General features: G+C 34.3%; 1 protein-coding gene across 1 annotated transcript in view; it reads left to right on the forward strand.

Moving 5' to 3' along the window:
* emb (exportin-1 emb) overlaps nucleotides 1-12358 on the forward strand; it is a 47938-nt gene that overhangs the window by 1154 nt on the left and 34426 nt on the right. Inside the window, exons 2-3 of the mRNA XM_072532207.1 lie at nucleotides 4860-6859; nucleotides 9336-9512. Coding sequence (XP_072388308.1) covers nucleotides 4925-6859; nucleotides 9336-9512 — 2112 coding nt within the window. The 5' untranslated portion in view covers nucleotides 4860-4924. The remainder of the gene's footprint in view (nucleotides 1-4859; nucleotides 6860-9335; nucleotides 9513-12358) is intronic.

Genomic DNA, 12358 nt, shown 5'->3' on the forward strand with positions numbered 1-12358 from the left:
AAATTAATCTGTAGTACTACAAGGAAACAGTTGTTTTTACATATTGTATAGTGTGTAAAATATTGTGATAGTCAGTTTTCAAAAATAAACAAACCTAAAAATCAGTAATACTTCCTTGAATAAATGTCTAGAGTAATCAATAATTTATCCATCGTGTCAGGTTATTATTCTTAAAACTTATACAAATATAATATAATATGTATACAGTATATTCCATGAATATATAAAATGTGATATATTCATGGAATAGACTTTATGTGTACTATTTGCATTACCTTAAAGCAATTATCTGTTGACACAATCAAATTTTGAGTTTTATTAAAATATGATATTGACAAAAACGGTTTAATTTATTCTGTCTTATTATAAGCTTTTCAACTGCTTTATTCACAATATAAATTATGTTTTAGATGATACTAGGTAAATTTAGCTTAACTCAGAACCAACATGTAACCCAATAGTTTAAAACTAGTGTTTAAAGACAAACAAAGGTAAACAGAAAACAACAGAAGTTGTCGAAAATAACTAGAAACAGAAATATAAAAAATTAGTACTAATGTTCTGATAATGAACTAATACTAAATATACTGATACTGTAGATTCTTTTTACAGTTATACCTACAACAGAAGTGGTGATTATCTAAGAGATTTAACTATTTTTTACTTAAACTATACATATTATCTTCAGGTTAGAATGTTTCACAGTTATAGATAATTTTTATCTTTAATGTATAAACATTTGTTGATTAAGCTTACTTTTCTATCTTTTCATCTCTGACAACATTTGGTTAATGTACGAATAAATTAATAAAGGTGTACAGTTATTGAAAAATTATAAAAAATAGTGAGCACATTTGGTTATGAGAAAGTCTTAAGCAAATTAATAAAAGAGGTCCAATAACGTGACTCAATGAAAGATTAGGTGCATCATTAATTTTTTTTAAGAATATTTTAACACATGTATTTAATTTTTATTAATCAGATAAAGAGTTTGCCACTTTTTATCTATTATCTATCTATATAACACTGCCGAGGAAGAAGTGGTGATAACGATGTACAAATTCGATGTAAATATAAGGATCGAATTGTTTTGTAATGCCCTTTTGTCTGATTCTTCTTGATTGACGATGGTAATACAATAAAATGTTGAAGTCGTGGAGTAAAAATTATAGTTTTATTGACAGCTACTAATAATTACACTACAGATGTAGGTTAGGTAACTTTCTATAATAGACTGCGCTCAAATGAGCTCAAATCCCCAATTTATAATTTCAAAAATAATGTATACCTCAGCACAGAGGTTAATGTTTCTATCATACTAACAAACTTTGAACTATGAGCTTACAGTACAATTTAATCTAGGCCATTATTGCAACACTTAGGAAGTTCAATTTGAAAATATATTATTCAGCAATTTATTATGTTGCAGCTAAATGGACTCTAATTATTAAAATATTACACGATATGATAAAAGATTAAGAAGTTAAGAATAATGTGAGATTACAAACTAAGGGATTAATTTGTAATTGAAAATATCTAAACACATATAAAATATAAAATAATAATAATAATATAAAAATAATCATATTACTAATTCACTTGGTTTTTGAATTATTATCTCACCCAAGCAGTGCTACCTATAAATTGATTATTTAGAATTTATATTTCGGCTAAACTATCTAATTCAAATCTAAGCTCATTAGGTGAAACTGATCTAGGAGGGGCTTTCTCTAAAGTTTTACTTAAATTTGGTTGTGATACTGTATGTCTTCGAGGCGCTGGATGAGGTGGGATGCAAGAACCTTGATGCCTTTGTTTTCTGTCTCTCTTGGAGTTTCGAATGTATCTGACTACCTTCCACACAATCATTATAGTAATGAATATAGTGACTAGTCCCGTGGTTAAATGAGGAATGCACTGATGGTTAGCCATGGTTTTCCACATGTGTTCGGATAAATCTTGGTCAAACTGCTCTGCTTCAAGTACAATATTTGGCAACTCATCTCCCTGAATATCTATATTATGTCTGGGAATGTTGATCTACTCTATGATTGGCCTCTGCATAAGCTCTTCAATGGGACAGACGAGTCTTTAAATAACTTCTAATTGCTGTTTCCAATCCATTACTGGATGTGAGTAATGTTATGTTTCGGGTCTGAGCAACACATTTTGGTGACAGTTTTATAAAACTCGTTTGATTGATTATATGTTCAGATCGAGAACCGTCGCACATTATATCTAAATTTATAGCGTATGGTGGAATGACTAGCCAGAGGTTCGGTGTGCTCATTTTCAACCAACTTGCTTCCTTTATCGTGTACTCTATTATATTGCAGGTAGTGTTGGTAGTTCTATCATATAATTCATTTAAGATAGTTTGGCTTTGTATCCATATTAATGATTCCCATTGGTGAACATGCCAACTCTCCTTGGTTTAATTCTATACACCTTCCTTTATCTTCATATGTCACTTCAAAATAGTGTAAGTTATTGTAATCTACTATAAGTAGATTCCTTGGGACCAACAACTAGCACACAACACCACCTCTCACTGACAACGGAAGAGCTGTGACTCTCAGTAGGTTGTATCTAGTGTCATTTATTAGAAAATAGCCAATAATGACAATGTCTCCTTCTTCATTTTGTACGACTGTATCTATTATTGGCCGCCTTCTTATTCCTTGTGGAAGGAACCTTGTAACATTCGAAATGATTGAATCTATTTGTCCAGGTTTTATAATATCTATGAAGTGTCCATGATTGTAATGAAGATTTAATATTTTTTCGTATGTGTTTGCATATTCTTTTGCATACTCCATTGTACGGTTATAAGTCGTTTCAACTTTAAGTCATATGTACTCTCTCTCTAATGTGTCAGCTCTATATAAGACATCACTTAGATCTTTAGACATTTCCTTAGTTCTGTTTATCAGTGCTTCTCGGAACCTATTTAAATGCCCGTTTATTCTTTCTTCTGTAGAGTTAATTGAAGCTATTGTTTGTAACATCATCTTCGTCTGATGTTTTGAATTTTTTATTGGATCCTTCTGATTTTCGTCAAAGGAATCTATGTCCCTGTATACTTCATCATCATCATCATAAGTGGCTCGACAATCCGTTGTGGATCTTGGCCTGCTCACAAAGAAGTCGCCACTCCTGTCGATTCCTGGCAACTTCCCTCCATCTTCTAACCCCTAGAATCTGTAGGTCTTCTTCCACATCATCAATCCATCTGTATACTTCATCATTTAGCTCAAATACTGATGTGAGGACTGTTCCTAGAAGACCCCTCTTCAGCCTTCTTTTAATTTCCAGATCTAATGCTCGACTTATCATTTTTGCTCGTTCTTGTTCCTCTTTTAGCTGGCTCGATAGTGAATCACAATTTTTTATATTGCTTGTCTTACACATATCTTCCAGCGTTTTTACTATTGAATCTATCGTTCGTTCACCATCTAAAATTGTTTTCTTTTCTAGATGAGTTTTTATTCTAAATATCCCTCGATCTATGTATACATTGCTTAGATGCTCTGAATATAATCCGGGGGATGGGGTATACATTTTGTACAAATCTGCATTTGATGGCTACAAAAATACTAAAAATAGGATGCAAAACATAAATTTTCTCCACATACTATGTGCTCTATTTGTCTTTCGTGAGGTGGGCTCTCGTACTATTGGTATTAACTTGTGTATAGGACGAGTAGTTACTTTTCCGTTCGCCTTTTGAATTTGCGACTCTTGTCAAACCTTCAGCTGCGGGATGAGTTTCGATTATCTTCGCTAGTGGCCATTTCCCCGGCTAGGTGTCATCCTCCTTTATTATCACCACTTCTTGTTTTTCTAAGTTTGTGACGGGTTTTTGCCACTTATATCGCTGTTGTAGATTTGACAATTAGTCATGTCTCCAACTGTTCCAAAAATCTCTTTTTATTCTTTCTAACTGCCTCCACCTTTGTGGCATATTCGTGTATGTGCTCAACTCTTCCTCCCTATTTGCCGAAATTAGTTCTCTCCCAATTAGGAAGTGTCCTGGGGTTATTATTATTCTGTTTTCCGTATCAGCGCATAAATAATGGAAGTGCTGAAGAGGACAGGGATTGACGGAAAAGACTTAAAAATAATAGCTAACCTGTATTGGGATCAATCAGCGGTACTCCGAATAGATGGAGAATATACAGATCAGGTCAAAATCTTAAGGGAAGTGAGACAGGGGTGCATAATTTCACCACTGATATTCAATCTGTACTCGGAGCACATTTTTGCAGAGACTCTAAAAACCAAATGAGAATTGAACGTGTCTCAAAATACAACTACTTGGGAACTATAATTAATGAGTCGTGGGACAATACCCAAGGAAAGGCAAAAAGTGCATTCTTGACTATGAGTTCTGTGTTCAAGAGCCATGACCTCACCCTAGAAACAAAATAAGGCTCCTTAAATGTTATGTGTACTCAGTGTTTCTATACGGAGTAGAAACGTGGACATTGAAGGCGGAAACTCTATCAAAACAGGCTTTTGAGCTATGGTCATACAGAAGGATACTGAAGATACTTCAATGCATTTTGCAAAGTAAAATTGAAGGAAAAAGGGTCCCAGGACGAAGAAAAATATCCTGGCTTGCTAACCTGAGAGCATGGTATAGAAAGACCTCAACACAGCTATTTCATATAGCAACCAACAAAGTCATCATAGCCCGAATGATCGCCAACGTTCGGAACAGACAGCTGATCCTATCGGGAGTCACTCGCATCTCGAAAAGTATGACAAAGAAATAAAATGTTTCCCGTTTTTAGTACTTAATTCCTTATTCAAATATATTTTACTAGTTTATTTAATTCTTTATTTTTTTGTTTCAGCGGCGCACTTGATGGAATGATTGGATTTTTGTGAAAATACTGAGCGTTTGTTAAATTAAGTGAAAATGGCCGAGCTGCTAGATTTCAGTCAGAAGCTGAACATCAAACTGCTTGACAATGTGGTGATTAGTATGTATGCAGGCAAGGGTGAATCGCAGAGGATAGCACAAGAAGTTTTAACAACACTAAAAGAACATCCTGATGCATGGACAAGAGTTGACACGATTCTAGAATATTCAACAAACCAAGAAACGAAGTACTATGCATTGCAAATTTTGGAACAGGTTATTAAAACACGTTGGAAAGTCCTGCCAAGAAATCAATGCGAAGGCATTAAAAAATATATCGTTTCTTTAATCATAAAAACTAGTTCTGACCCGGAAGTCTTTGAAAGCAACAGAACATACCTAAATAAGTTGAATATGATATTAGTACAAGTGTTGAAGAGAGAATGGCCTAAAAATTGGGAGAGTTTCATACCAGATATCGTGGGTGCGAGCAAAACAAACGAGAGTCTCTGTCAAAACAACATGATTATTTTGAAGCTGCTAAGTGAGGAACTGTTTGACTTCGCGTCCGGTCAGATTACGCAGACTAAAGCAAAGCATTTGAAAGATACAATGTGTTCAGAATTTTCTGCAATATTTCATTTATGTCAATTCGTTCTTGAAAACTCGCAAAATCCACCACTCGTTAACGCAACTTTGGAAACATTACTAAGATTCCTAAATTGGATTCCCCTCGGTTACATTTTTGAAACTAGTCTTATAAATACTTTGATCTTCAAATTCTTACCTGTCCCTATGTTTCGCAACGTCACTCTCAAGTGTCTCACTGAAATAGCTGGAGTCACTGTCAGCAATTACGATGATATGTTTGCAGCGTTATTTACCCAAACTATGGCGCAGCTAGAGATGATGCTGCCGCTACAAACGGACATTAAAGGTGCGTACGCTTGTGGGCAAGACTCAGAGCAAAATTTTATTCAGAATTTGGCTCTGTTTCTGTGTACCTTTTTAAAAGAACACACTAGTATTGCTGAGAGTCAAGTTCATAATTTAGGAAAAGCTTTGCGTTATTTGTTATTAATTTCTGAAGTAGAAGATGTAGAAATATTTAAGATCTGCCTTGAATACTGGAATAGCTTTGCTTTTCAACTATATCAAGAAGTACCCCATGGTGTCGCTATATTCGCTAATAAAGCAAAAGACTATGGTAACTTCTACCACGATTTATACAAAGAGGTTCTCAATAAAATTAGATATATAATGATTTCTCGAATGGCAAAGCCTGAAGAGGTGCTTGTTGTAGAAAATGACAATGGCGAAGTGGTGAGAGAATTTATGAAAGATACAGATTCTATTAATTTATATAAAAACATGAGGGAGACGCTCGTTTATCTTACCCATTTAGATTGTGCTGACACAGAAAGTATTATGACCAATAAGCTACAAAATCAAGTGAATGGGACGGAATGGTCCTGGAAAAACCTTAACACGCTTTGTTGGGCAATTGGTAGTATATCTGGTGCAATGCATGAAGAAGACGAAAAACGATTCCTTGTTACTGTTATTAAAGACCTCTTGGCACTTTGCGAACAGAAACGAGGCAAAGATAATAAAGCTATAATAGCCTCCAACATTATGTATGTAGTTGGCCAGTATCCAAGATTTCTCAGAGCTCATTGGAAATTCTTGAAAACTGTTGTAAATAAATTATTTGAATTTATGCACGAAACCCACGACGGAGTCCAGGACATGGCATGTGATACTTTTATTAAGATAGCACTGAAATGCAGGCGACATTTCGTAACAACACAAATTGGGGAATCCTGTCCCTTTATCGAAGACATCTTGGCTTCAATTCCGACCATCATTTGCGATCTGCAGCAACAACAGGTTCACACTTTTTATGAAGCTGTTGGCTACATGATTTCGGCTCAAGTTGACACCGCTACACAAGAGGCTTTGATAGAGAAATATATGATGTTACCCAATCAGGTAAAGTATTGAATAATAACATTTTTTATAATTATATTTAAAAAGTTATAGTAAATAATAAATGAAAATCGTATTAAGTTTAACTCTCTGTATATTTTATAAGGAGAATAGCAACACCACTTAAACCACTTATTGCAAATTTTTCTGAAGGTAATACATGGTCGTATCTACAATAAATGCGAGGAATACCTGGATGACACACAGTTTGGTTTCCGTAACGGGTTTGGAACGAGAGAGGATTTGTTTGGAATGAACGTACTTGCTCAAAGATTTCGAGATATATCTGTAGACATACACCATTGTTTGATTGACTTCCAAAAGGCATTTGATCGTGTTAAGCACTCTAAATTGATCGAAGCTCTAAAAGACATTGGCTTGGACGGCAAGCACATGTTCGAATAATTGCAAATTTATATTGGAATCAAACAACATCAGTTTTAGTAGATGGTGTGGAATCACAGGCTCTTAATATTAAAAGAGGAGTACGGCAGGGATGCGTCTTGTCACCCCTGCTTTTCAACGTTTACTCGGAAAGAATTTTCAGAAAAGCACTTTCTGAAAAACAAGAAAGAATACTTGTGAATGGTGAGGTCATCAATAATTTGCGATATGCGGACGATACAGTACTCCTAGCTTCTAGCAAGAAGATCTGCAAACACTACTTGATAGTGTCGTTGAGAGTTGCAGGGAAGCAGGTCTGGATCTGAATATACGGAAAACCAAAATACTCGTAATAAGTAAACAACAGCATATAAAACCGTCTATATATGTAAATACTACCAAACTTGAGCAAGTTGATAAAATCGTTTACCTTGGACAGCAATTAAATTGTAACGCAGAAAGTCACGGCGAAATTAGATCTAGGATAGAGCACGCCAGAGCGGCTTTTAGAAGGATTTCCAAGGTGTTATGTAACAGAGATCTAAAATTGGCATTGAGAATCCGCCTACTTCGCTGCTACGTGTTCTCGGTCTTACTTTATGGCGTCCAGTACTGGACGGTGAATAAAATCGATCTAAATCGCCTTGAGCCTTTCAAAATGTGGTGCTATAGAAAAATTTTATAAGTTTCCTGGGTGGAGAAGATTCGAAACTCCACAATACTAGAACGTCTCATCAAGACTACTGAGATCATAAAAAGCATCAAGCAGAGAGAGCTGGAGTATTTCGGACATATAATGAGAGGTCCCAAATATAGGTTGCTACAAAATATCATGCAAGGAAAAATAGCAGGCAAACGCAGTCCAGGACGAAGAAGAACCTCATGGTTGAAGAACTTGCGAGACTGGTATGGTGTTGATACGACCATGCTGTTTAGGGTGGCAGTGAATACAATTAAGATAGCTATGATGGTAAACAACGTTCTGAAAGGACATGGTACATGAAGAAGAAGAACATACACACATAAAAAAATCGGTTGCCTGTAAAGTCGGTTTTACGGGCGAAGATTTCACGTGACAACGTCTTTTTCTCGGTAGAATATTTATTGATATGAATATTATTAAATTGCACAATAGGAACAAGGAATTGAATGAAAATAAGAATTGCACAAATTTTAACTATAGAAATATATTTTGTTTACTAAAACATTGTACATGTAAACTTAAACTTAACTAATTTCTATTTGAGTGATTTTGTTGAGGATAGCGCGCAGCGGACCGATCATGTTTGAGTGGGAGAGAGACGCAAGGCATTCGCCGGTCCGGCGGGCCTCTCTCTCGTTCGATGACTCATCGTAACAGACGTGAGCGGGCGTTACACTTTTTCATGAGTGACTCCGAGCCACAACCTAATTTAAGACGTTGTCATGTCAAAAACGTACACTCATGTAAAGCAAATATTTTGGTTTGCAATTATTAAATTTTACCCCTATAAAATTTGAATTTTATAGAGGTGAAATGTTTGTAACTTTAGTGCTTTTTTTACAGTTTCATGAGACATTTACCATTCTAAACACAATTTGTCTAAATTAAAATAGGTCAAAACGTCATATTTTTTGAGTTATTCATCTTTTTTCAAAAATTTTGACAGATAGAGACAAAGTTTTCAGTTAATAGTCTACAAGAAGAAGAAGAGGTATAGGATTTGTTATGAATACATGTTTTTCAAGAATAATAGCAAATATTTAATAATAGTCTCTCATTTGTGGTTTTAATCTTGTATATGGTTTCATCTTATGCGATTTGCGTACCAAATGAAGATAAACCCAGTTTATTATTATGTTTTATTCTTCAAACATTTGAGCAGTATTTGTAGATCATTTCAAAGAAATTCTGATTATTTTTAGCAGAAATATTTTATTTTTAGCACTTGTCACCCTGAAATTATGCCGTTATTGTGCACATTAGTCATAAAAATTAATATAACAAACTCGACGCCTACAAACATAAATGTACTCATTGTCATATGACAGTAATTTTCCCTTTTAATACCAAAAAAAAAGTGGAAATCAATTTAATATTTGTTCAATATTTTAGGTCTGGGACGACGTAATAAGCAAAGCTAGCAAAAATGTCGACTTCCTGAAGGAAATTGAAATTGCCAAGCAATTAACAAGTATCCTGAAGACTAATGTTCGAGCGTGTAAAGCCTTAAATCACGCATATGTTCTTCAATTGGGCAGAATTTATTTAGATATGTTAAACGTTTATAAGGTAAGCGACAAATTTTTTTATATTAAAAGTAGAAACGCACTTAAAAATATACATAGTTAAAGTCTGTTTTAGACTATAACATAAAATGATATAAGAAAATGGTATACTAAGTTTTGTCATAATGTAAAACAGAAAACAAAATCTGTTAACAAAAAATGTTATAGAAATTAGAACATGTCCTATTTCATACCAATTATTAGTACACACGCATATGCGTCTATATTCTTTGGTTATATCGTCACGTTGGTTTTCTTAGGTTAACTTGTTTTTGTTTTAATCTAAAAGTTGTGTTTTGTATTTAAATTAAAATACATAATTAATAAAAAAGTCTTGGTCAACGGAGAATATAATTCAGTTGATAGAAGGGTATGAATCAACTCCATGTTTGTTTAATGTTAAACACAAAGACTCTCACAATAAACAGAAAAGAAATGTGGCTTTAAATGAGTTAAGCGAAATTATTCAAAAGCCAATTTCTGAGATACAAAGGAAGTGGAATGGAATCCGAAATACTTATAGTGCAAAGAGAAGAAAAGTATTAGAATCGCAAAAAAGTGGTGCTGGAGTAAAGGAGGTAAAATACATTACATAATTTGTAAGTAATATGTTTATTAATTATATTTATATGTTTGCAGATATATGTCCCAAAACTATGGTACAACAATAAGCTTCAATTTTTAAATGAATTCCTTATCATTAGAAAGGCAGTCTCATCATTCGATATCAATGAAACAGCCAGTACGTCAAGTAACGACTTAGATATGGTGTATAAAGTAGGTGATGATGGAATTTTATCACCTCTTTCAAATGAGGTTCAAGAAACTTCAGATGAAGTGTATGAGCCACCAAATAAAAAAAGGAAGAAGGTGGAACCATCTATAACAGATAAAGCATCAGATGCTTTAGGCAGCATTGCACGTGCTATAAGTAGTGCATCAAATGAGGATGAGAACTTCATTTATGGAAAATATGTGACAGAGAGACTTTCAAAAATAAAAAACAAAAAAAAGATTGTTAGAAGTTAAACCAAAAAATTAAAAAAAAATTGTATGAAGCCCAACTTGAAGAGCTAGAATAAAAAAAGTAGGTAATTTATACATCTAGTTGGTAAAAAATAATAAAAAGATTACAATAAAAATTGTATTTTATTAAATATAAATCTACAATCTTCATTCATAAAATGATTTTTAAATTTATCTCTGACAGATAAAGCAATTTCTGCTGACCTATTAGGAACTTGTGATTGAGATAGATTTATTAAGTGTGCATCCATTGTCTCAGTTTTTGCGTACGTTGAATTTTTTGAAATTAAAAAATTGTGCAGGACACTACAGGCAAGAGTGATTGTTTCAACCTTATCTGGGCTCAAATTTATTGTTGATAAAAGCACTCTAAACCTATTGGACATTATGCCAAACGCATTTTCAATAACTCTCCGTGCTCGAGACAAACGATTAAAATTAAAAATTCTTTTATCATTTGATAAATTTCTTGTGGGATAAGGTTTCATCATGTGATAAGGGAAATGCATCTTCGCAAACAAATACATGTGGCACAACAATGTTGCTCATGGGTAAATTTTGCTCTGGAGGAAAATTAAGTATATTTCTATCCATGGCTTTTTTGAGTGAGGATTCCCTGAATACACCACCATCACTCATTCTCCCATTTACTCCCACATTAACATATAGGAATTTATATTCAGCATTTGATACTGCCAGCAGTACTTTACCGAACTGTCCTTTATAATTGCAAAAATAAGATCCACTGCTACGTGGAGCACGAAAGTTAATATGCTTGCCATCAATTGCTCCAAGGCACATTGGAAATTGCCACAAATTTTCAAAGTCACTTGCCACTTGTTACCACTCGCTTACAGTTTGAGCATCTTCATGTATTCATCTTTTAGTCTTTGGTAAATCACTTTATATACTTCTGGTACTATCAAACTAATTGTACTTTCATGAATTCGAGTTGAAAACATCAAAGAACGATATGATTCACCAGTTGCTAAGAAACGTAAAGTTAAAGCCAACCAAAAATAATATTCATCATTCAATCTTCGCTTATCCACTGCTGGACATAGATCTCCCTCATAATTTTCCATCTATTTCGATCTTGTGCATCCAATTCCTATGACAACGTCTTAGATCGTCAGTCCAACGTGTTGGTAAACGACCTCTGCTTCGGTAGGCATCATCTCTTGGTCTCCATTCCAGTATCCGCTTTGTCCATCTATTATCTGTCATTCGAGCCACGTGACCTGCCCAGTTCCATTTTAGTGTTGCTACTCTCTCTACTGCATCAGCCACTCCTGTTCTTTGTCGTAGCTGGCGATTTGGGATCTTGTCTCGTAGTGAAACGCCCAATATAGCACGCTCCATCGCCCTTTGACACACACGGATCTTTTGAACTGTTCTCCTTGTCATGGTCAACGTTTCCGCACCGTAAGTTAACACTGGCAAAACACACTGATTAAACGTTTTTCTTTTAAGGCATATTGGTATATCAGACGATTTGAAAATATGGTTCAGCTTGCCGAAGGCTGCCCTTCTTCTTCTTAACATTCATAACATATTCATAACTAAATATTATTTGCAAAACTTGATATTCTTAACAGAATTACTTACCTATTCTCTGCAGATACACTTTGTCTTAAAATTATATCCTGTTTGGATATCTTCTTATATCTTCTCGAATAAGCTCAAGGAGTTCATTAAACTGAGGCTCACACATTCTTAAATACTACCTATATTTTTCAGGCTCATTATCTTTAAGTTCTGTTTCCAACATACTTAAAACACCACGACCTTCCTGTCTTTTCTGAAGCCAAGCTCTAGACCACA

The sequence above is a fragment of the Diabrotica undecimpunctata genome, chromosome 5 (assembly GCF_040954645.1).
Source record: "Diabrotica undecimpunctata isolate CICGRU chromosome 5, icDiaUnde3, whole genome shotgun sequence".
Taxonomy (NCBI): Eukaryota; Metazoa; Arthropoda; class Insecta; order Coleoptera; family Chrysomelidae; genus Diabrotica; species Diabrotica undecimpunctata.